This window comes from Chiroxiphia lanceolata, chromosome 3 (assembly GCF_009829145.1).
Source record: "Chiroxiphia lanceolata isolate bChiLan1 chromosome 3, bChiLan1.pri, whole genome shotgun sequence".
Lineage (NCBI taxonomy): Eukaryota > Metazoa > Chordata > Aves > Passeriformes > Pipridae > Chiroxiphia > Chiroxiphia lanceolata.
Window position 1 is genome coordinate 32,344,238 of NC_045639.1, and position 23,155 is coordinate 32,367,392.

Below are 23,155 nucleotides of genomic sequence, written 5' to 3' on the forward strand. Positions count from 1 at the left end.
GGGCCCGGGGAGCACGCAGGGAGCGCCGTGTTTGGAAACATTGCGCCCGCTGCCCCATTGGGTGCCGCCTCCAGCACACGGTGAGGGGAGGGCGGGCGTCTCTCGCAGCGGGCTGCTGTTGTCAGCGTCACAAAGTGTGGCAGGTGTACAAACACTGACCCAGCGCCGCCCGCCTCAGCGGATGCGGCGGAGGAAGAGGAGGCGCGGTAGCGGTGGAACTGGAGACTGGAAAAACACTCGGTGAGGGGGTGCGGCGCACAGCAGGACAGTCTTTTGCTGTTTCTGCCGCCCCCCCGGCTGGAGCATAATGCGTCCTTTGGGATTGCTTCGCACCGAGCTGCTGCCTCTGCGTATTCATGAGGCATCTCCGATGGCACACAGGTTCGAAAATGCACCAGTGTCCCGATGCCAGCTGGGTCGAGTGCCGACCGTTCGCTGCCAATGAACAGGGAATCCGAGGCTGTGCAGTGCCAAAGGGGAAACCCGCGGGCGCCGACAGGCCCCGGCGGGCAGGGCCCGGGGAGCGGCGGCATCCTGCGCGTTGTCCGCCGCGGCCGGCAGGCGGCGCGCCCTCCCTCGGACTCCAACTCCCATGCGCCCCCGCGGAGGAATCCCGCACGGCAGCGGGCGGGTCGCGCCGCGGGGCACGCTGGGAGCTGTAGTTTGGAGCGGGTAGCGCGCGGTGCGTTCTCGGCGTTGTAGGCGGGTGGGACTCGCTTTCCCGGGGCGCCGCGCGGCGGTCGGTGACGCCGGGGCAGCGGGGCCGGGCGGGGAGCGGAGCAGAGCGGGCGCCGCACCGGGGCGGCGGGGCCGCGCTGGCCACCATGGATTCGCGGGTGTCGGAGCTCTTCGGGGGCTGCTGCCGGCCGGCGGGCGGCGGGGCAGGGGGGGCGCTGCGCGGGCGCGGGGGGGCCGCGCCCGGCGGCGGCGGCGGCGGCGGCTCGAAGGCGAAGAAGAAGAACGGGCGGAGCCGGGGGGGCAAGGCCAACAACCCACCGTACCTGCCGCCCGAGGTGAGCTCCGACGGCGCCGCGTCCCGTCAGCCGCGGAGGGAACGGGGTCGGGCCCCGGGGCGGAGGGATGGTGTCCCCCCACACCCCCCGGGCTGGTCGGTGCCCGGGCCTCGCAGGTTTGCTCGCGGGTCAGGCTGGAGGTGCTGGTGCGGGGCCGTGCGGGGGTCAGGCCGGCAGCAGCCCTGGCAGGAGCCCTGGGAGCTGTGTACCCGCCTGCCTCGGTCTCTCCTCCGCGCAGCGCTTGTGCCTCCGGTGACAGCGAGTTCCCCGCGCAGTCCGCCAGACCCTGTCCGCGAGTAGTATCCCACTGGCTGGCGTTCGTCTGTGGGCACTTTGCTGTCTGGGAACGACATAGCTTCAGAAATAAGGCTTTGCACGCCTCATAGTCCCGAGCATCCCGTTCACATCTCTCCCTGAGAGAATGATCTGTGGGTCTAAATCCCTTTCCAGCTGCCAAACTCAGCAGGTTCTAGTGACTCCCTTCCCAGCTAATTTGACAACTGTTTTCTTACGTGGGCATGCAGGTGGTACTGACAGGGTGTGAGGCACTTGCCTCTTGCAGCAGGAAAAAGTGCATTGGTCATAAGTGGGTGTGTGGTTCGCTGAGGCAGCTGACACGAAACTAAGAGGACTGACACCATGGAGAGAGTTACGTTGCCCCAGACTCCATTGCTCAGCCCCAGTCAGTGAGCTTTCTGTAAAATATATAAGAGCCTGTGCTGGGAGGGAGTAGTCCTTCCACAAGGCAAGGCTGTGACGCTTGGCAAGAAGGGAAAACAGCTCTTTGCTACTGTTAGCTCTTCTCCATGGGCAGGACTGTGCCCTGCAGCTACAGTTTAGTTCTCGTTCCTTTCAGCTGGAGGCCGGACAGTCCTCTGTGGTTTCAACGCAGCTTCCTGTCACTGGCTACCCTGTGCAGTGTGTGCCCCAGCAAGTCTAGGCTTGTTGCTTTTCTGTTCTTCAGCAGCCTTGAAGGAGACCCACCCCCTTATTTAGAGGACAGTGCAGGATGTGAATGTGTTTTTCTTAGAACTGGAAAGCTGGTAAGAGAGGAAAACCTTCCACAAGTACCCTTTTCTCACTGCATAGCTCTGCTGCCTGAGAGCTGAGCTGACAATTGAGAACTTCTGTTGGCCTTTTGCCACCATAAGCACCGCTGTGATTAGGAGCTGAGCTAGAAGGCAAGGAGACGGCTATTGCCCTCTACAAACACATGCGAATAGGTGTCCATAGGAAAAGGAAGTGCCTACTGTTGCCAGCCCCATTTAATCTGACAAAGTACATGGCTTCCTGCAGGCTCCAGCCCTTTCTTCATCGTCTTCTCTCATACCAAATCAATGGGAAAATTACTTCAGTATTAGCTAGACGTTGTCTTTGGATAGTTGGAGTGCGTTGTGGTTGGAGTGTGCTTGAGGAGTACCTGGGCCTTTATGTAACGACCCAGTTGGGCTTCAGCCCTTCCTGGGAAAGTTTTTCTGAGCACATTGCATACAGACAGTCCCAATAAAGTCTGGTACTCCAGAACTGCCAGGCCAGTGACTAGTTTGCTGTACTTCAAAGAAATCATTACCTTGCTTCTTTATGTCTGTAGTTCTTTCTTGTAGAGAGAAGATGCACAAGGATATGTAAAGGAGTCAATGAAAAACTAATTGAGTGAGGGAGGGTATCAGTGTGCAGGAGAGGAGGCAGTGACTTTTGTTCCCAGTCTCCTGTTTCTGTGCACATTGGGTGAATGGAAGCTGCTGGATACGGTGGGAGTAGGATGCTGTTGGTGGCATTTTGTGGGTCATGGATGGGTGAGGGGCGAGACTTTAAATCATATGCTAGCCTGTGCCTTTTTGAAACTGGAACTCTCTCTCTGTGTGACTGTTAGGCTAGCCCTATTCTTTACTGTCAGGAAAAAAAAAAATCCCCCCTGCCCTGACAGTATTACCCCTGTGTTCCACTTCTGTCCTCTGGTGTTCATGATGTGGGATGCAAACAGCAAAAACAAACCATAAGGAAAGTTCTAGTTGAGTGTAGGAAGGAATGACAGAAGAGGCTGGGAGCTAACACAGTCTCTTTCTACCACTTTCTCCTCTCTCTGAAATCCTCAGCAGCAGCTGCAGAGTATCTGGGCAGCTGGTGCCTGTAGAAGTCCTCATGGGCACAGCATCTAACTCTTCTGTCTTGTTTCATTCTCTGACCAGGCAGAAGATGGGAACATCGAGTACAAGGTGAGTGTTTTTGAGGTTGGAGAAGGTCTTCCTCCCAGAGGGTTATTTTGCAGTGAGTAACTTCACCAAAGACAGCCTATGGGTAACATGGACAAGGAGGGGACAGAGAAGTGGACACTCTACTAAGGAACTACTAGTCATCTTCTTTGTCTCTGTGCCTAGCAATACCCAGTATGCTGAGCTTGAAGAGTTTGATCTCAGTACTCCTTTTTAGTAATCTGTTTTAAGAGATGAGGCCCACTGTGTTTTTCCTGAAATGTACATGTTTTGAGAGAGCTGCAGGTGTCCCTGGTAATGATTTGCCACTTCTCTGTGGCTGCTCTCAGTTGCACTTACTTGGCTGCTGTATCACAGATGGGTCCCAGAGTGCTGTCTTTACCCCCACAGCAGGCAGGGTGCAGATCCCTTTGTCACAATGCAGAAGAGTTCTTCTGCCACATGTATGCACTTTGTGAAACCCTTTCTCACCTGCTTCTGTGCAGACAGTAACACAGGCTGTGCTTTCTAGAGGTGGGTCAGAGTTGGAAGCATTGCTTCATAGTATTGTGAGTTGCTGGCTTGGGCAATTAGATTCCCTCTGCATCCAGGCTGTGACTGGAACTACCCCTCTGTTAAACAGCTGAAGCTGGTGAACCCCTCACAGTACCGCTTTGAGCACCTGGTGACACAGATGAAGTGGCGACTGCAGGAGGGCCGCGGTGAGGCTGTCTATCAGATCGGCGTGGAGGACAACGGGCTGCTGGTGGGCCTCTCAGAGGAGGAGATGCGTGCCTCGCTCAAGACCCTGCGCCGCATGGCAGAGAAGTACGCGTTCCTTTTTGTCTGCGGGGCCCACAAGCATCAGCAGCCTCCAGCAGAGAGGCTCAGCCCCAGGAGTCTGCTCAGCGGCCAGTGGCTCCATTCTAAAAAGCCCCTGTATGACTGGAATTCCTTCAGTCATGAGGCTGAGGAGGTTATGAAGGAGGTTATAGGGCTTTTGTCTGGAAGCTTGAGGCTCCTTGCCTGCTATCACCAGCTTTTATCCCACTCTCTTTGTCACTTGTTATTGTAGAGGTGCAAGATCTGTTGAGTACAAGTGTGTCTCACTCCTTCCCTTCATTTTTGTGGCAGGGTTGGGGCTGACATTACAGTGCTGCGGGAAAGGGAGGTCGATTACGACAGTGACGTTCCAAGGAAGATAACAGAGGTGCTTGTCCGAAAGGTGCCTGACAACCAGCAGGTAGGGACCTGTGACTTGGACATCCTCTCCTGCTGGAGACTTAGAGGCTTCATACAATCAGCTTCCTTTTGGGATGGGAGCCCAAACCCTAGAGGTCATAGATTGGCCCATAGCAGATGCTTTAAAGAGCTGCCAGAGGGAGGCTTGATGATAACACTTCTTGTGTCCAAGACTGTGGTTGAGGCTGGTATCAGTGGGGGAGATTGCCTGGATCAGAGGTGAAAAATTATTTCATTTCTATGGCAGTGGTTCTGATGCAGGCCAGTGTGCAAACAAGGAAGGATTTAGAGGTCCTGCTGCAGCAAATGGCTTTTTTTGTGATATCAAAGGCTGGTGTGTCACATCACAGCTCTAGAGTGTATCACGTCTGCTGGGCAGTGGTTTGCTGGGAGCAAGAGCAGAATCTGAGCAAGATTACACTGCACAGTGTCCCTCATCTAGGGATGCTCTCTGAGTTGCATCTCCACTGCAATGTAGTGCTCATGCACACTCAGCACAGCAGTGGTTAAGTTTCATGATTTCTCTCTTCTTTTACCTGTAGTTCTTAGACCTTCGAGTAGCTGTGCTGGGGAATGTGGACTCGGGGAAGTCAACACTGTTGGGTGTACTAACACAAGGAGAGCTGGACAATGGGCGGGGCAGGGCACGCCTCAACCTCTTCCGACACCTCCATGAAATCCAGTCAGGAAGAACGTCAAGCATCAGCTTTGAGATCCTCGGCTTCAACAGCAAAGGAGAGGTGAGCAGAGTGGGCTGCTGAACTCAGAAAGCTGGAGGAGTATAGGACTACCCTCCTATTACAACTGCGAGTGGGACATGAGAGAAGAGAGGTGGCACAGCTCCATGTCCCTTAGGCTGAACCTGAGTGCTACTTGTCGATTTGCAACAGACACTGTATGTTACACCCATGGTGGATGATCTCTCCTTACTGATTCCGAGATCAAAGTGGGTAGATAAGAGCTGGGTTTTCTTCACTTCCCTGCTAGGGCTGCCTCTCTCACCAACTCCTTACGTTCCTCAGGTGGTAAATTACAGTGACTCCAGGACAGCAGAAGAGATCTGTGAAAGTTCTTCCAAAATGATCACTTTCATTGACCTGGCTGGCCACCACAAGTATCTGAAAACAACCATCTTTGGCCTCACCAGCTACTGCCCAGACTTTGCCATGCTGGTGGTTAGCGCCAACACTGGCATTGGTGAGTGTTGCCCTGCCTGCATGGATGAACAGCAGTGTGTGAAGAAAATGGATAATGGTGGGAGTGGGTCCTTTTTTGCTGCAAACAGTTGTCAGAAGAAATTATTAGTCTGGAAACCTTTACTGATTTCTTGTAAGCCAGTGTGTATGAGTGCCTGGGAAGGGAGTAGAGCTGGGATCCTTTTACCAGCTGTAGACCACATTAAGCTGTATCCTGGACAGAAAGGCTTTTTTTGGAATTTGGGGCTATGTTTGTCGTAAAAGAAAACAACTTTGACATATACTTAGGGGTGCTGAATCCTGAAGCCTTGTAAAAAGGCAGCTGGAGTTCTCCCACATCTATCTTTGACATTTTTGTGGCTGTTTTCTGGCAAACTCTAGCCCAAGAATGAAAGCTGCTGCATCTTTTTCAAACAACCAGATCAATCACAAAAATTCTTTGTGGTTTTTATTTTTCTAGACTGATGTTTGGTTTGTTTAAAAGAGTGATTTTGCATTTTCCTTGCCTGATGGATTATGCAGTTACAGGGAAATCTCGAGAGTGGGCCTGTGGGGTGGCCAGGAGATGTAGCCGTGACATAAAAAAGCAAAAGTGATGACTGCTGCTGCACCTACGCTCTCACTTGTCTCCTGCAGCGGGCACAACGCGAGAGCACTTGGGCTTGGCCATGGCCCTCAAGGTCCCCTTCTTCATTGTCATCAGCAAAGTTGACTTGTGTTCGAAAGCCACCGTGGAACGGACAGTGAAGCAGCTGGAGCGAATCCTGAAGCAGCCAGGCTGCAACAAGCTCCCCCTGCTTGTGAACTCAGACGACGACGCTGTTACTGCAGCACAACAGTTTGCACAATCTCCCAAGTAAGGCACCATTCCTTTCTTCTTCTAGGAGCAGGCAATTCAGACAAGGCTGCCATGCAGAGCTGGAGAAGGGCAACCACAAGGGGAGCTGACCAAATCTTGAAAATCTCAGCTCCTCATCAAGCTTCCTACCTTTGCATTCTCCCAGAAGGCATTTTCCCCTCCCAGACCTTTTTCTGGGCTCTGGGAGCAGAAGGTGCCCAAGGCTGCACTGGAGTTATTTCTGCATGACAGAAGTGTGGGCTGGCAGGGGATTGGTGCCTCAACCAACTGTTGAGGCAGGGGTTACTGCAAAGCTGTACCTAGCCCTCGTGTTTTAGCCACTTGTCACTGTAGTCTCTGTCCTCCTGCTGATCTCAGTAGATTCAGAATCCCAGAAACCTCCCGCAGCTTCACTCTGGCCTTCTGCTTACTTCTGTCTATTTGTGTCTGACAGCATCACCCCAATCTTCACGCTGTCCAGTGTTTCTGGGGAGAACCTGGATCTCTTAAAAGTCTTCCTCAACATCCTTCCTCCACTGACCAACAGTAAAGAGCAGGAAGAATTAATGCAGCAACTTACAGAATTTCAGGTACGTAAGGGTAGTCTCTGATACTGCAGTCGTTGCTGTGCCATGGGAGAAACTTCTGGGGAATCTGGACACCATGGGTAGAGATGTCATGAACTCCTGGACTGTTGGAAGACATTAATGAAAGGACTCGGTCCTTGAGAAAAATGTGGTAGGCTGGGCTGTGTCCTAACCGAGGGCTATCTGTCTCAGAGATAAGATTGTTTCTCTGGTTGCCACTTAAAAGGCAGATATTCCTCTAATGGGAGGGTAGTGGGAGCTGGTTAAGCCCCTAGACAGTGTCTGATGACCAGCAGAGAGCTCACCTCCTTCACACAAGGGGAAGGCACCTTGTCCTCATTTCTGGAGTGCTGTGTCACAGCTGTCTGTCTGAGCAGCTTATTCTTGTTGCCTTGCTGCAGGTTGATGAAATTTATACTGTGCCAGAGGTGGGGACTGTTGTGGGAGGAACTCTGTCGAGGTAAGTGAGGCCAGGCAGACAAGTGTGGATGTGAATGGTTGCTGGAGTTCCCTCAAGGGTAGAGTGCCCCCCTGCAGAAGTGGAAGCTGAGCGAAGCTCAGTCCTGACTGCTGCCAGGTGACTGGGCCAAGTGAGGGTAGAGCCCTACAGGGTGCTGGGAGGTGCCATGAGCAGACCATTGGTCACATGGTGGCAAGCAAAGAGTCTGCCCTAAAGTTGCTGGATTAGGAATGTGTTGTGTTGCACGCTGAAAGAAGGCATCCAGGAATCCAGAGTTGGCAGAGGTTAGCCATGATCCCAAGGCATTGCTTTCCTCCTTTGTCAAGCAGAGGGAGAGAATGTAGAGGGCAAGTCCTCCCATTCCAGCAGGGGTTAACTACATGCTTCCCCATGAAAAGGCAGCTGTCCCTCCATGTCCGGGAGCAATCAGAGCAGTTTGGCTACCAGCACATCCACACAGAACAGGCATCATCTGAAGTCTCTCCACCAGAAACAATGCAGTGTGGCAGAGCACTGGGGGTGGAATGGCTCCTGTCTATACCTGGGACTCTTGGGAGTGATAGTGTGGCTTTCCCTGCTGTAAGAAATCCCTGTTCTCACCAGCTCTGTATCCCTGTTAGTTGGTCCCGGATAATAGTCCAAAGACACTCACTTCCTTGGCTCTGGGGAATTTGTGCAGGTTGATCTTGGAGGGTGAAATGTCTTTCTTGTCTCCTGATGAACTGTGTCCTGCTCTTCTGCCCTGGGCAGTGGGATCTGCCGAGAAGGGGAGAACTTGGTGGTTGGTCCCACCGACGATGGGAAGTTTCTCCGGCTGAAGGTGTGCAGTATCCAACGGAACCGCTCTGCCTGCCGTGTGCTGCGGGCTGGGCAGGCAGCCACTCTGGCCCTCGGACCCTTCGACCGCTCCCTGCTGCGCAAGGTGAGTCCTGCTGTTGCCAGGTTGTTCACTGGGCAGGACTGGAGCCTTCCCTGGAGATCCCCCATTGGAAGGGTGGGAATGAAGGGGAGGAAATGGCCAAGCTACAAAGTAGGATGAGTACAAGGCTGAGAATGGGATGTAGCCCCAGTCACAGAGTGGAGACGTGTTTGTGGTTTTGCGGGCTGTTCAGAAGCAAGGGGACTGGCCCTACCTAGTCTGAGCTTTGGGTTGTTCTGCAGGGCATGGTAATGGTGAGCCCAGAAATGAACCCCACCATCTGCTCAGTGTTTGAAGCCGAGATCGTGCTGTTGTTCCATGCCACAACTTTCCGGAAGGGGTTTCAGGTGACGGTGCATGTGGGGAATGTGCGACAGACAGCTATCGTAGAGAAGATCCACGGAAAGGTAGGCCATAGGAAGGAAGGGGAGGAAAATGAACCTTTCCTGTGGGTTTTTTTGGGATTCCACCATGCCCTGTAGTAAAGCTAGGGGCTACTGTTATTTTGAGTAGCTGTGTCTCTTCCTAGGAACACACTCCATCCTTTGATCCTGCCCCTTTGGTTGCTTCTCCTCCCAACATGTTAAAGAATTCCCTCCCACAAAACAAACAGCACGATGAACTACAGCAAGATTGTGAATAGAGGTGAACTCTCTAGAGCTTGTATCTTCCTGTCCTTCCATATGCGTACAGTAATGGGAAGGGCTCAAGCCATGCAGTCTGAGGAAAGCAACCTGCTCACTTGCTTTATGTTACCATCCACATGCATCTCTCCTGCATGCATTGGTTTGGGAGGTAGGTCTAAGCTCTCCCATTTTTCTTTTCAGGACAAGCTGCGGACAGGAGAGAAGGCAGTGGTCTGTTTCAGGTTCATCAAGCATCCTGAATACTTGAAGATCGGAGCCAAACTGCTTTTCCGTGAAGGAGTCACCAAAGGTATTGGGCATGTCACTGACCTCCAAGCCATCACCACCAAAGAAAATGGCCTGGAGGAGTCCCTGGGGCTTGGACAGCTGAGCTTCTGACTACCAGTAGGTCAGAGAAATCTCCACTCACCAGCACCTGGGGAGAAGGATGGGAGCTCCTGTGGCTTTCTGAGCGATGCCTGGAGCTGCTGCTGTCCCATTCTAGAGTGGATGTCCCTCCTCTGCACTGTGAGATGGAGCCTGGGAGAGTCTCTCGCATTCAATACCGTACATGGGGCAAGTTAAGCATGTTCTCCAGATCGCCTGCAGCGCTCATTACCCTGCCCTTCTTCAGAATAGATCAGAGGCACCTGCAGACCTGGGCAGGCAAGTTCTGGCTTTGTTTACTGTTTGAAAATTGCTGGTTGGGAGGAACAGAGCCCTTGAAGATGAGCAGTGAAGGGACGTTTTCCCATCTCTGACATAAGATTTGGTCCCATTTCTGCTCTCTGAGCACTGGGTTGATAACAGTCCTCTCCCAAGTCATCCTGCAGCACATCCTTCTGGGCAGAGGATGGAAGAGGCCATGCTGCCTACTGCAGGGGCTTGGCTGAACCTCTCAGAATGCATTCAGGACACTTTTTAACCGTTTGAATCTTGGTTGGCTTTAATCTGCTGTGTGTCCATTTGTGTGTTGGTTTTGCATTATTCCAATCTGAGTGTCTTACTGTTGGACAAATGTCATGTTCCTCACTCACATGTACACATTTCTTCAGCATCCTGCTTTCTGACTCCTAGGAAGCTGTGGCTGCTCTGAGTGGCACAGCCTCCTGAAATAATGTCATGAAGACAGTTTGTACTTGCATCTGTTCCTTGCAGCAGCTGAATGGGAGGCCATTCTGTGGAGCAGAGCAGGGCCTGGGCCTGTGCTGGTGTGAACAGGTTGTTCCATGGATGTTCAGCTGATGGTGTCATCTGCACGTTGGTATTGGTTTGCAGTGGGCTCCCTGGTGTGGCTTTTCCCAGCCCAGCTTGCTCCTCACACGCTTGCCTTAATGTGTGAGGAGGACAGGCTACACAAAACCAGGTGACTTATGTTGTTTAGATGCGATTTGACAGTGGCATGATTATATTTCTGTTTCTCCTGGAGGAAGAATTCCTTTCTTTCCCTTGCCACTGGGGGTTGTTGTCAGAGGAAAGCTGATGTTGCCAGCAAGGACTCTGTACGTAGAGTGGAGCACATTTGTCTCCCACTCTCTGTAGTGCAGCTCTCCCGTGTAGCCTGGATGATGCAACAAGGTCTGTAAAGTTGTACATAGGCTTTTGGTTTTATTGTTGACTGTTAGACCAAATGTGTCTGCTGTGAGCAACAGGTCTTCAGCCAGCCCTGCCACGTGGCATGGTGGCCTGCTAGCCCCGACCAAAGAGAAGGGCAAGGGCCTGTGATAGCACTTGGACACCCAAAGAGCCCTTCTGCCATCCTGAGAGCAAGTTCTGCTTCTGGGCTGCTGGCACAGGCACTGGCTGTGGGGCTGTGCAGATCTGTGGGCATCGCAGAGCCGCACTTTGCAGTGGGAAGGGCTCTGGCAGGTGAGGAGGGGGCGGCTGCACCCTGCAAAGAGACTGCTGAGGTGTGGGGAAGCCGGTGAAATGGTGGTATAAATAAAGGGAAGGCAGCTCAGGAGTGACCTGTCCCTTGGAGGAAGCACTGATCCAGCTGAAATCTCTGCTGCATCCCTATCAGCCCAGCAGTGAGAAAGGAGCTGCTGGCTCAGGGTCACTGCCCAAGAAGGATCCCTTTTTTCCCATCCTGGCAGTGGGCTGGGTATTCCAGTGACACAGTCTTTTCACCAATGCCTGCAGGCCCCAGCTGCCAGTCTTCCCTTTGGTGCTAGTGGGTCACAAAGAAAGCTACCGGGGAGTATGGGGGGGAGCTCCAGCTCTTTGCAGCAGCCCTGGTGTTTTCTGCTCCAAAGTGGGCATGGGGTGCTGTGACCTTTTCTGAAACAGCCAATGGCTGGTCTCACCTCATCCCTGCCATCTGTGGCATGACTGTTCTTGGTGCCATGCTCTTCATAATTGCTGTTTTGTTGTCTTGAATTTTTCTAATGCTGGGGGTTGTCCCTGTTCCCCAAGCATCTATATATAAATGTACAGAATAAAGATGTTTTATTGAGCTTGCTGTCTGAGTTGTACAATAAGTGAGGGTGGAGCTGGGCCCTTACCCTGCTGCCCTTGGGGCTGAATCACAGTTGGAGATGGCTACCCTTCACCCGTTCCTAAGCTTCCTGCATTCGTTCCTATAAATACCAGTCCGTGGTGTGGAAGGAATGCACGCGCGCTGCTGTTTACAACCCTTCGATCCCGGCTTATCTGAGTAAGCCTGGGCGTGCAGCCTGAGGTGACAGGCAGCCACGTCACCCTGAGCACAGCACTTCGGGCTGTTGTGGGCGGAACCGGCTGTGGTGAGAGCTTCCTCGCAGTCACAAATTCCCCCAGAGCCTAATTAAAGAGATGCTTTCTAGGGCACACATCTAACCTAGATGGTTTGTTTTTAAAATAGCTTTGACCTTATCAAGTGGTTTGCGACTGCCTTCTCTCCATAAGAACAGGTTGTTCCCTTGGGAAAAAGCAGAGGCAGGAAGGCTTCCCTGTGGAGGGTACCTGTGTCACTGAAGGGATTTGCCTCTTCTAAACTTGTTTTTGTGTCAGGTAGTGGCATCTGCAGAGTCTGGTCCTGCCAGATACTTGGGAAATGAGACGTGCCACTGTCACAGGAGCATGAGGCAATCTTGCCAGACTGGTTGCTGTTTCTCTTTATGTGAGGACTTAAGAACACTTGTCACTTTGCAACGTTAGGACTGTCATTAGTGGGAGTGACTCCATAATTCCTTCCTCTGCTGATTACCAGCAGAGCTGCATGCACCAGAACGAGCTTCTTGTGTTTCTTGAAATCTCACAATTGTGTCGTCAAGTATGAGACACACCCCACCCCTCCCCCAGTAATGTAGCACCTTCCCAGCACAGGCTGTCAGCTGGAAGGAGAGAGCAGCTCAACAGCTGCAATTAGGATGGTACAGTCCAGAAAACAGCACATATAAATAGAGCTGCAGTTTGCATCATTATCTGCTGCCTCAAGGCTCTCCTCCCCCCTTCCCCGAGGAAGGGAAGCCTGCAGCTGACGAAACTCCCTGCAATGTTTCCTAACCCCACCCAGTGCTGCCTTGACGTGGCACATTCCTTCCCCCTTCCCTAGGAGCCAAGTTCAAATTATTGGCAGCAGTGCTTCTGGCGGGCTCCGGGCAGCTTGTGGTGTAGCACAGAGCTGAGCCCTGCCAGGCAGCTGAGGGCAAGCACTGCTTTTGCCCTGGAGCCTGTCCCACCCTCTCTCATTGCCTACTTGTCCCTTCCACAATGTTCTGCTTTGTTGGCTGTGTAATTTGTGGGCCGCTGGGGCAGCCACTCTGATGTGAACTGTGGCCCAGAGAGCTGAAAAAGTCATTTGGCAGAGCACAATCAGAACAGGTCACCTGTCAACAAGTTGCATCTAGTATCACTCAAGAGTCTGGGAAGGAGGAAAAATGTGGGTTTACACTCTTTCTTTGGCAGAGGAGAGCTTTCACAGTGGGCTGTGTGACTCTGGCATGTCCCCTTCCAGGAAGACTCTAGCAGTAGACTGTTTATGTGTCTATAGCAATTATTAGGAATTAAAACCAAGATTTCCAAAAGCCCACCAAAAAGTATGCCTGTGCAGCTACTGCTTCCTCAAATCTTATGGTGGGAGTAGTCTTGTGTGCTCCTGAGCTGGTGATAAGCATCACAAAATAGACTGCTACACAGACGAAATTGCAAAACCATCTATAACAAAAATCCTGGGGGGCAGAAGGGAGGGAATAAAAATCAGTCTTCCAGGTAGGGAGGGAAGGGAAAAGGAACCACAGGGCTAAGCTAGCATATATAACTTATACAGTAAGGGCAAGGCCTGCAACTGCAGCAACAGAAGGTGAAGGTTTCACACTGAGTGATTGGAAAGGAGTTCAAGCCTATGCTTGGCTGGAGATTCCCTGGGATAAGCCATTGTGGCTGCCTTTTACAGGAGGAATAGAATTACTGAGCAGTGATGCTATGGAAATACCTATGGCAAGAGATGTGGGTGAGAGTACAATGCAGCTTCTAGTAGCACCAAGCAGGCAGAGGCAAGCTAGCTGCCACCAGCTAAACTGGGTACATCTAACATCATACACAATTCACAAGTTCCAGTTCCTTTTAGATGTGGGGTAGAGATAATTTATTAGACTTTTCTGCATTAAAACTTGACAGGCAGTATAAAAAGTTTTAACTGTGATTAAAAACACCAATTCTTTGAAAACACTGATTCTTTGAAAAACACCGAGTCTTTAAAAACACTGAGTCTTTAAAAACACCTAATTTGGCTGGGAGTTACGGAGGTAAGCGCTTAAAGAAAAAATCTAAAGTTCTTGTCACACCTTCTTTGGGTCGTTTTGCACTAGATCCTGCTGGAGTTTTGGGCTTGTTCTTTGCCTTGGCAGGAGATCTGGAACCTTCAGCCTGTGGGTTGGGATCTGCTGCTGGAGCCATGGGAGCACTGGACTTCAGAAAGGAGCTTTGCAACTCCAGGGCAAAGTGGTAGTCCATGTGCTCTGGGAATTCCCACACCAGCACAAGCTGGCCACACTTATCACAGCACTGCTGGTCTCCTGGTGAGGCAGGAGGCAGCGGGACAAGCTCAGGAGAGGGTGGTAAATTCTGCTCATCTCCCTCCATAGATGGCTGTAATTTCAGAAGGGTCCTGGAGCTGGGTGGAGTTGAGGGTGTTTGTGTAGCTTCTGATGGCAGCTTCTCACAAGGAAGCCTCTTGTAAGGAGAAGTAGGGCTGGCATCGCTGGGACTCCGCTTCACAGGGGACTCCAGGTCACACTGCACAGAGGCAACACCAGCTCTCTCCTGGTGCTCTGGGGAGCTGGGCACAGGTGACCCTGCAGCGGTAGCAGTGGGCAAGCTGGTTGCTGCTGCTGCTGCTTGTGATGGCTGCTGTTCTGCTGCCTTTTGGAAGAATGACTCAATAGCATTAGCTGGCTTCTGCCTATGCTCTTTGCTTGGGCTTCTAAAGAACTTGACCCTGGCCCTCCCAGAAGATGTGGTGTTTTGGCTCGTGGTGGCAGTGCCATCAGGCTGGGTGTCACCCATCAGGAAGGTGGCAATGCCTGCAGAGAGGGTGGCAGGCTCTGAGAACTTGCTTGCTGAGAGATGAACTGATATCAGTGGTGGAGACCTGCACAGGACAGACCAACATCAGCTCAGACATCAGCCTGGGAAGCAAGAAGTCTTTTGAGGTAAGACTTCAAGCCACATAAATCACTCACAGATGGGGGAACTGTAGTATCTGGCAAGAGGTGGGAGAGACGTTTCCTCTGACAAAACATTAGTACTGCTACCTCCAGAGTAGACATAGCAGGCTGCGTTGGGCAGAGCAGAAAACCTCTTCCCAGAACAGCAATTCCTAAAGGGAAGGGCACTAGAGCAGGGGCAGACAACTGCCAGCCTGGACTTCCAGTCCACGACAGGACAGAGCTGCTGTGAGACAAGATGAGAGGGCCCTAAGAGAGCAGCAGCCTTGTCAAAGCCTAACAGACAGTACCTTCTTGCCTTCACAGCAGAGCAGAAGGAAGGAAGAAATGTTGAAGATGGGAGCTGTGTACTTTCATTTTCCTTTCTGTCCCAACGGCCTGCTCCCAAAAAGCACCTTTGTCCTTACGGTAGGAGAGCAAGGCCTCTGCAGCCCAGCAGGGCCAGGACAGCCTCGCTCCAGCTGGACACCCCCCAGCTGGTAGCAATCATCAGCTTCAAGTACAGAAGTCAGAAGTGTCTTGCCACATGTGGGGCTAGGAGGAGGCCAGGCTCTCATAGCTGTCCTATGGATAGGAGGTTGCTGCACGCCACTGTGAGGGTGCTGGGAACCACTTTCCCTGCCCCTCAGCGTAACTCTCACAGGTCTCTGGCTCAGCCAGCACCTCCCACAGCTAAACCAGCCCTGACAGGGAGGTGGCCCACTTTGTCCCACACTCACCATGCTGCCTGGTGCACCCCAGCCGCATTGCAGTTTTGGATGAGGGTGAAGGCGTCGTTGCACATTTTCTGTGCGTCATAGCGGGACAGGGCGCAGAAGCGCGACACACGGGTGTCCCCTTGCTGGCGGATGACTACCATCAGCTGCCGGGCCACGCGGCGGTTCTGCAGGGACAACAGAGCAGAGATGAGCTGTGCTTCCAGCGACTCCTGCAGGAAGGGGCAGGAACGGTCGCGGGGACCGTCCCCTGCCCGGAGCCCTGTGCGACCGCCCGACAGTGCAATGGGACAGTGTGTTCTGCTTGGCCTGATCGCCAAGGAATGCAACACACAACAGCAAGTGCTTGTACAGCTGTGCCACACAGCATGGGAAGCAGTTAGTTGAGGGAAGCCTTGCTTTCCCTCAAAGGCAGCTGTGCCGCTTTTCCTGGCACCGCTGCAGCGCCAAAGCTGGCGGATTACTCTCTCCCTGGCCTGCAGCCCACCATCCAGCTTGGAGCATATCGTTTCCTCCCACAGCCCACAGGCATAGCTACATAAGCACAGGGCTTGCAAGGGAGAAGCAGTGCACCAGGAGGAAGGTGCAGCGGCTTTCATTTCCCTGCATCCTAAAGCACAGGACAAGGCTTGAGCTTAGCCCTGCAGTGTTCTGAGACAAAACCATCCTTCCAGCCATGCTCCTGCACACCTTGTTGCTTGGGACACCTCAGCACATAGGCACACATCTGTGGGCAAGCAGATTTCCTCCCTTGCCACACACCACCTTCAACTTCCTGCAAACCACTCACAGTGCAAATGCACTGTGTGGCTCCTGTCTCTGTGCCTCCCCTCCTTACCTGGCTCCTGTCCTTGTTCAGTCTGGATTCCAGCTCCAAGGCCAGCTGCAGGAGCCAGTGTTGCACCTGGACAAAACAGGAGTAACAGACAGTTTGGGCCTCTGCTCCCAGCACTGCCACAAGAGCAACACTCCTCACAGTGGGGAATGCTGGAGGGGGATCAAACTGGAATGGACACAGACTATCACAAGGCCCCACATCTGTAGTACTCTTGGAGAAATCAGTCCAGGTGAGGATTCAACACTATAGGCAAGGGCATTGTAGATACCACACAAGCTTTGCAGCATTACTACTAGACTTTGCCAAGTAATCTGGGTCCTCTGCCCTGGATTTCTCTTTCCATCTTCCTACAGCTCAGTGGGAACCTCACCCCAGCTAAAAGGTAAAGTGCATCTTCCCTCAGTTTCAGGGCACAGTTGCACAGAAAAGCAGCTTTGCAAGCTAGTCTCAGTTTTTAGTGTTCTTATCTTCTCCAATGTGAAAGCCAAGCCTTGTGCTACATGTAGGCTTCTCCTACCGCCTTCTGTGTGGCCAGGGCTGTCCTCCCAGGGAAATTCTTGCTGCAGCCAATAGACTGGGGCAGGTACCGGTTTTTGACAGGTTCCTCTTCAATTCCTCTGCACAAGTCATAGAGCCAGGACCTGAAAGCCACAAAGAAAGCATGAGGTGAAGGCAGCTACACACAAGCATCACTGGGCACCATGTCAGCCTTCTGCTGAGCCACACTTTCAGCTCTGTGCAAGCTGTGACTCTGCCTTTCATTCTCAGCTCTGCAGTTGCAGCCACAGCTGGACAGCCAGGATTCCTTCAGGCCATAAGTGCCTGTCAGCACAACTCCTCCACCTCTTCCTGAAGTGGCAACAATTCACCAGTCTGCAGGGCACCTCAACTGCTGCTCTGGACGCAGAAGTGGTGTTTCAGGCTCCAGTCAAGCCCTGTAACTTCCTCTGTGATGGGACTGTCAAGACTGCTCTCTTCCCAGCCTGCTGGGAGCCATTCCACAGCTTTGCCCCATCCTTGGACACTGTAGAGGAAGGCTGAGGAGCTGGCTGACAGGCAAAACACTATCCTGGGGAGGGTGCCTAGGAGTAGTGAGACTGGAAATCTGTTGTGGGCCTGCCAGACCAGTGCTTCTCAAAGATGTCACTGAAGATTTACCTTCCAACCTTCCTAATAACAGCAGAACCACCTGTGACTGAAAGGGAGTCTCAGTTCCTGCCAAGTTTTGGTGAGTGGTTTATCATTACCCAGTTTTGTCTCCAAAGTGAGTCTGGAGTTCAGTCTCACTGAACTGTGTCAGCTGCCCGATGTACTCTACTCCCAGGATGTCTGTGATAGCAGTGCCAAGCTTGCCTCCCAGGTTACGGCTATGACAGAGAAAGGAAGAAAAAGAGAAAACTGAAATGAAGCATCATGTGGAGACTATGACCAGTCTTCTTGCAGCAGCTGTTCCTAGATCAGGACAGCTAGAAGCACTCAAGAACTAGCAGGACAATAGGGAACTCTTGGCACCTACCAGCTCTTCTGCTCACAATAAAAGGACAGTAGGAATTGAGGTAGGAACTGCTCCTTGGTTCACCCTATTTTAGTGCTTCTCCCTCAGCTCCATCTTCAAAAATTGATCCCAAACCATGCTCTGAGGAATGCCTGACACGTGCCCCACTTCCTCCTACACAGACAGGACTCTTCCCCAGACACACCCCCCTCTGTCCCTAGCAAGACACTGAAGGCAGAGAACAGCAGTGCAGGTCTGGAAAGCAGGATTAGGGATCTATTCCTCTGGAGCAAGTGGTGCTGGTAATGCTTCCCTACACCAGGACAAGTATTTGTGCACAATGGATGCTCAAAACCAAACCACATCTGTTCTCTAGGAGCACAGCTGTCACTCACACTGGGGAACAGCCTCCTTGCCCCCAGTTGCTCCTGGCTTACACTTTTGCACCCCAGCAATCATTTTAAGCACAGTCCTTCCCAAGCAAAGGAGCCCACAGGCTGCTAATGGGCTCGTGGATTGTGGTCGCTTCTCCACCAGGGCTGCAACTCTCAAGCACACTCCTGAACTGTCATTTATAGCCACGAGGGACTACTGGCAGGATTCCCCCTATTTGTTACTGCAAGCATTGAAGAGCACATACTGTGGAGTTCAAAGCCTTTGCTGGCTGCTATCAGTAAGCATCAAATTGCTCTGTGCTGAGGTGGCCAGGAACAGCCCCAAGCTGCACTAGAGCAGGCAGCTCCCCAGTACTTACATGCTGCTGACGGGCAGTTGGCTGAAGAGCTGCGGCACAAATCGTGCCGACACCAGTGTCTGGCGGTTGGGCTTGTTTAACCCACAGGCCAGTTTTGCCAGTGTCTGTAACAGAGAAGAGGGTGGAAACCCTGTTATTACACACCATGCACTGACTTAATTGTGACTCTACCCAACGGCTTGTGCTGCATCACCTCTAAGAGCTGCCATCAGATAACTGCTAGGAAGATTGAAGAACACCATTGCTTGTTCCCAGGCAGTATCCGCCTCGGGAGGTGACATGCACTGGCTGGGTACTCTGGAAGCAAAGCTGGTGCCAGACTTCTATCTCAGCAAAGGGCTGGACTCCTGCTCCAGGCAGCTTAGGGGATCTCAGTCTATCTCACCTGTTCTGGCTGGCTTAGTTTTCCATCAGGCAAGCATTCTAGAGCTTCCATAGCATCCCCATAATACTCCCCAGGCTATGTCTCTCACTATGTCTTGCCCCTTCAGCTTCTGTGTTTATCTTGCTGCTTCTCAATATCACTATTTTAATCTTCTCTCTGCAAGATCCACAAAAGGAAATCTGAAATATGCAGAATTGCTAGCCTGGAAGGGACGTTCTCCAACCTATCTGCCACACAGTTCCCCTTCCCACTCTAAGCTACCACAGGATCAAGAATGCACAGACCAGCTTGAAATATGTTTGGCTGGGTGTTTGGGCTTTTTTTGAGCAAGTCTAATAATTTCCTCTTTCACTGCTTTGCCACACATCCTATAAGTAAGCAAGATCTCTTGCCTGCCTATTGAACTATGACTTCTATTAATAGCCTGTCTTTCAGGCTTACAATTCTTTTCTAGACAAAGTAGATTCCTTTTCAGATGTCCAGTTACTGTTTTTTCTTGTTTCACCGGACGTTCTTCCAAGTTTACCCACAGTAAGTGCTACAAGCCGAACCAATCACTGAGACTTCACAGGGAGAAACAATTTACTTTTTCTGACACCTTCCGTAAACCACACATGCTGAAACAGGATTTGCTGTTTCTACAAGAGCACTCGTATTACTGATTCATCCTGCTGCTTGTCCACAATAACTCCGGGGTACTTTCTGACTTACTGTGGCTTAGCCAAAAGCCTGCTGGTTGCTTTTTTTCTGTAAACCACAAAAAGTCTGTGAGGAGCACAAGAAGCACTGTTTGGTGATTTCAGACTATTTCTGGGCTTTTTCAAGCCCAGAATTTTCAACTCTAATTTAATCCCTCAGAACTCTCACAGCCCAAGCCCTAAGCCCCATCTGTGCTTAGCATCACCTGAATTCATACAGCTGTTCCCTCTCTGTAGGCTTCAGTGAAAATATTGGCTCTTAGCAGACCTCAGACAGATCCCCCCAGGATCCCACTTTAAACATCCTAATTTGAGTGCAACTCACTGAATAAAATCATTATGGGAAACAACAAGATTTTCTTCAGCTAGATGCATGCCCTTTAGACAACCTCAGTCATATCATGTTTTGCTACAGTATCATCAGCTTATGCAGCTCAGGGTGAGGTGTGTTACGTTAACACCTCACATCTGCAGTCTCCCCTGAACATTCAGCCGCTTATGCCGTCAAAAAGGGCACATAAAATCAGTTTGACACTAGTGGTTCTTGATAAAACCACACCGTTATCCTCCAGGTACTTCCAAATAGCTCAATTGATTGGTCTCATGTATCAGCTGGGTTCCTGGTATATTCTGTCTAACAAGTTACCATACTGGGATGAAAATTCCCTTGGGAGAGTTTTCTGCAGAAAGAACATAAGCTTAAAGCAGGTAATCTCCACCTTGAGTTTCTGGCAACAGTGGCTGAAGCCAGAGAATGGATTTTACTGACACAAATTCCCAGCAACTCGGAGGCAGAACACCACCAGTTTGGGGTACTGAAGAGGGCTCAGTTGCTTTTCCTCTTTCTGGTCAGTGAGTGTGTTTCCCGCTGGCTGCGCTTTGGGTGATGCTCAGCCAGCTGCCGAGAGCAGCCGCAGGAGCACTTGGTGCATGACAGCAGCTGCAGAAACAAACGGACTTTGATGCTGCAGCTATAGAAGGTTTCCTGCAGGGTGAAACGCAGGGTGGTTTGCTGAGAGCCCCTAGCACTTGTTTCGTTCTGCACGTTTGTACCTACAGGGGTGAGCTGGTCTGCACAGCCACCTGTAGGCTCTGGTAATCTCTGCACTGTGCTTGCTGCTGCAGATACACAGTTCTTCAGGGATAGCACAGTACATCAAAATTTCCTTACTTCCCTAAAAAAATTAAAATGCTGGCCATAGAAAATGGAAGCTGAGAGGAGCTGCTAGGAATATCAGGGATGTTCTCTGTTATTCTTGATTAAAGAGAGTAAAAAGGCAAAAATTGAACATCCCTTCCACTGGAAATTTCTACACCAGTGATCTTCCTCAGCTAGCTCATTTCTGCCTCACAGTCTGCTCTAGTTTCAAAGTATGCTGGTGCAGAATGAGCTCCAGTACCTGTGTACAGCTGGGGATAGTTCCAGTTGTTTCTGCAGCAGTCTAAGACTAAATTTATCTTCCTTAAACTCCAAAGCATCTGTTTGGTCTTTTTTTTTTTTTTTTTTCGGTCAGAGCCTGCATTTTTAAAGTCATACCTATACAGATAAGCCCCTTTTCTGCAGAATGAAAGGGGTGCTCTCAGCAAACTGCCCTGCATTTCACCCCACAGGAAAGCCTCAGTAGCTGCAGCATTGAGTCCGTTTGTTTCTGCAGCTGCTGTCATGCACCAAGTGCTCCTGCGGCTGCTCTCGGCAGCTGGCTGAGCATCACCCAAAGCATGGCCAGCGGGGTACAGACCAACTGACCAGAAAGGGGGAAAGCAATCCAGCCCACCTCAGTGCCCCAAACTGGTGCTGCTCTTCTTCCGAGTTGCTGGGAATTTGTGTCAGTAAAATCCATTCTCTAGCTTCAGCCACTGTTGCCAGAAACTCAAGGTGGATACTACCTGCTTTAAGCTTGTGGGTTTTTCACAGAAAATGCTTCTGGGGGACTTAAATCCCTTTTGTTCCTAGTGAGCTCACTCATCAGGGTACACCAGGAATCCAGGCAGTAAATGATAGGCCACATCTCTGGGATAACAACTTTTCTCATGTCTCAATGTCCTGAAATTTCCCTGAAGGTGTGATCACACAGGGTTGCATTTCCCACTTGGCTCATCTTCTAGAGGAGACTCTTAAGTGTGTATAGGAGAGCATCTACAGCATATTTTGACTCCGCTACTCAGAAGAAATCAGGCTCATATGTTATGCGCGTACCTTGTTGTGCGAGATGCCAGCTGAACACCTGAATCCGGTGGCTTCTTCTACAGCCACTCTAATTTCTTCCACAATCACCGCCCCCATGGTCAGTTGCAGGTCAGGACAATCAGGGTTATCGAAAGACAGCGACGCCAGCCACTCGTGCAAGCCACGTTGGCGTAGCTCCTCTAGGAAAGGGACACAAAGAGGACCACAAGGGGACATAGCATGGGTGTTCTTTGCTGAGCCCAGCAAAGGGACCAGTAGCATCAGCCAGCCCCAGCCAGCAGCCACAGGATTCTGTAACCGTATGCCAACCACAGGAAGGAGAAGCAGGCACCTTAAAATCCATGCACTGGGGAAAACAAAGACCCCATTTACCACCCTCTTGCTTCAGGGGGAGATAAAGCAGCCTTGCCTCTGCTGATGGCATAGGGAGCGTTACCGATGCAGCAGGAGAGGACAGAACACGGGGGACGGCAGGGGTGTGGGGAGGTGCAGGAGGGGCGGAGGGCGGCACAAAGTGGCACTGTGCTCCTTTCTCGCTGTGCTGTAAAGCCGCGAAGCGAGTCCGGGTGCGTACCCTTCCCGCCGGATTCGGGGCCGGGGTCTCCGGGCAGACCCTGCACGAAGGTGCTGGGCAGCAGCGCTGCGGGCACGGGCCCGCCTTGCAGGGCGCGCAGCCGGTCCCGGGCGGTGCCGGTCAGGTCCAGGTACGCCTCGTCGATGCTGGCGCGCTCGATGGCGGCGAACCGCGACAGCACCTGCATCACCTCCGCGCTCGCATCCCGGTACCTGCCGGGCGGCGGGCACGGGCTCAGCCACCGCCCCGCGCCGGGAGGAGCCCCCCGCCGCCACCACCGACCCGCTCCCGCTCTCACCGAGTGAGGTCCGCCTTGCCCCGCGCCTGCGGCACTCGCGCCAGCGCCAGCTCCGGGCACAGCGCACGAGCCTCCGACGCCCACATCCCGCGGGACACACCGAAGGCGCGCGCCTCGTAGCTCACGGCGATGATCCTGCCAAGACACGGAAGGGCAGTGCAGGAGCGGCGGGACGCTGGGGAGGGAGCCGGGGTCGCTACGGCCGCCCCGCCGACCTACCCGCCGCCTTGCCACTCGGTGTACTGCACCACGGCGCAGGGGCGGCCGCGCAGCTGCGGGTCGAGGCGCTGCTCCACCTGCATGAAGAAGCAGTCCATGTCCACCAGGGCCACCACGCGCTCCCGGCCCCGCGACATCCCGCCACCGCCGCCAGCGGCTCCCGCCCGGCGGGGTGAATGACCGAGGGCCCCGCCCCGCGGCACCCATAGTCGTGGGTGTGTCGTTTCCCCCGCGCGGGGCACGCCGGGAGTTGTAGTTCTCGCAGGGTG

The 23,155-nt window shown here is 52.4% G+C and overlaps 2 protein-coding genes across 5 annotated transcripts; one reads left to right on the top strand and one right to left on the bottom strand.

Moving 5' to 3' along the window:
• The first annotated feature begins 66 nt into the window (after positions 1-66).
• GTPBP2 (GTP binding protein 2) lies at positions 67-11,528 on the top strand. Of its 4 annotated transcripts, XM_032683798.1 has the most exons (13): positions 769-1,013; positions 3,203-3,229; positions 3,849-4,033; positions 4,340-4,448; positions 4,990-5,187; positions 5,470-5,644; positions 6,280-6,499; positions 6,936-7,071; positions 7,470-7,528; positions 8,279-8,450; positions 8,690-8,854; positions 9,275-9,482; positions 9,579-11,528. In XM_032683798.1, exons 1-12 carry the CDS (start codon positions 825-827, stop codon positions 9,470-9,472), a joined length of 1,833 nt encoding a protein of 610 aa, XP_032539689.1. In that variant the 5' UTR covers positions 769-824; the 3' UTR covers positions 9,473-9,482; positions 9,579-11,528. The 4 variants fall into 4 exon arrangements, with proteins under 4 accessions (XP_032539690.1, XP_032539691.1, XP_032539689.1 ...); XM_032683799.1 differs by lacking the exon at positions 769-1,013 and adding an exon at positions 67-381 and having other exon boundaries at positions 9,275-11,528; XM_032683800.1 differs by lacking the exon at positions 769-1,013 and adding an exon at positions 67-240 and having other exon boundaries at positions 9,275-11,528.
• Positions 11,529-13,616: 2,088 nt separating this feature from the next.
• Positions 13,617-23,073, bottom strand: POLH (DNA polymerase eta). Its single transcript, XM_032684334.1, has 10 exons — positions 22,887-23,073; positions 22,668-22,802; positions 22,370-22,581; positions 21,805-21,974; positions 18,525-18,628; positions 17,523-17,642; positions 16,793-16,916; positions 16,276-16,341; positions 15,441-15,604; positions 13,617-14,645 (listed from the first exon to the last, which is right to left on the bottom strand). The coding sequence occupies exons 1-10, from the start codon at positions 23,021-23,023 to the stop codon at positions 13,793-13,795; spliced, it is 2,085 nt and encodes a 694-aa protein (XP_032540225.1). The 5' UTR covers positions 23,024-23,073; the 3' UTR covers positions 13,617-13,792.
• Positions 23,074-23,155: the final 82 nt, after the last annotated feature.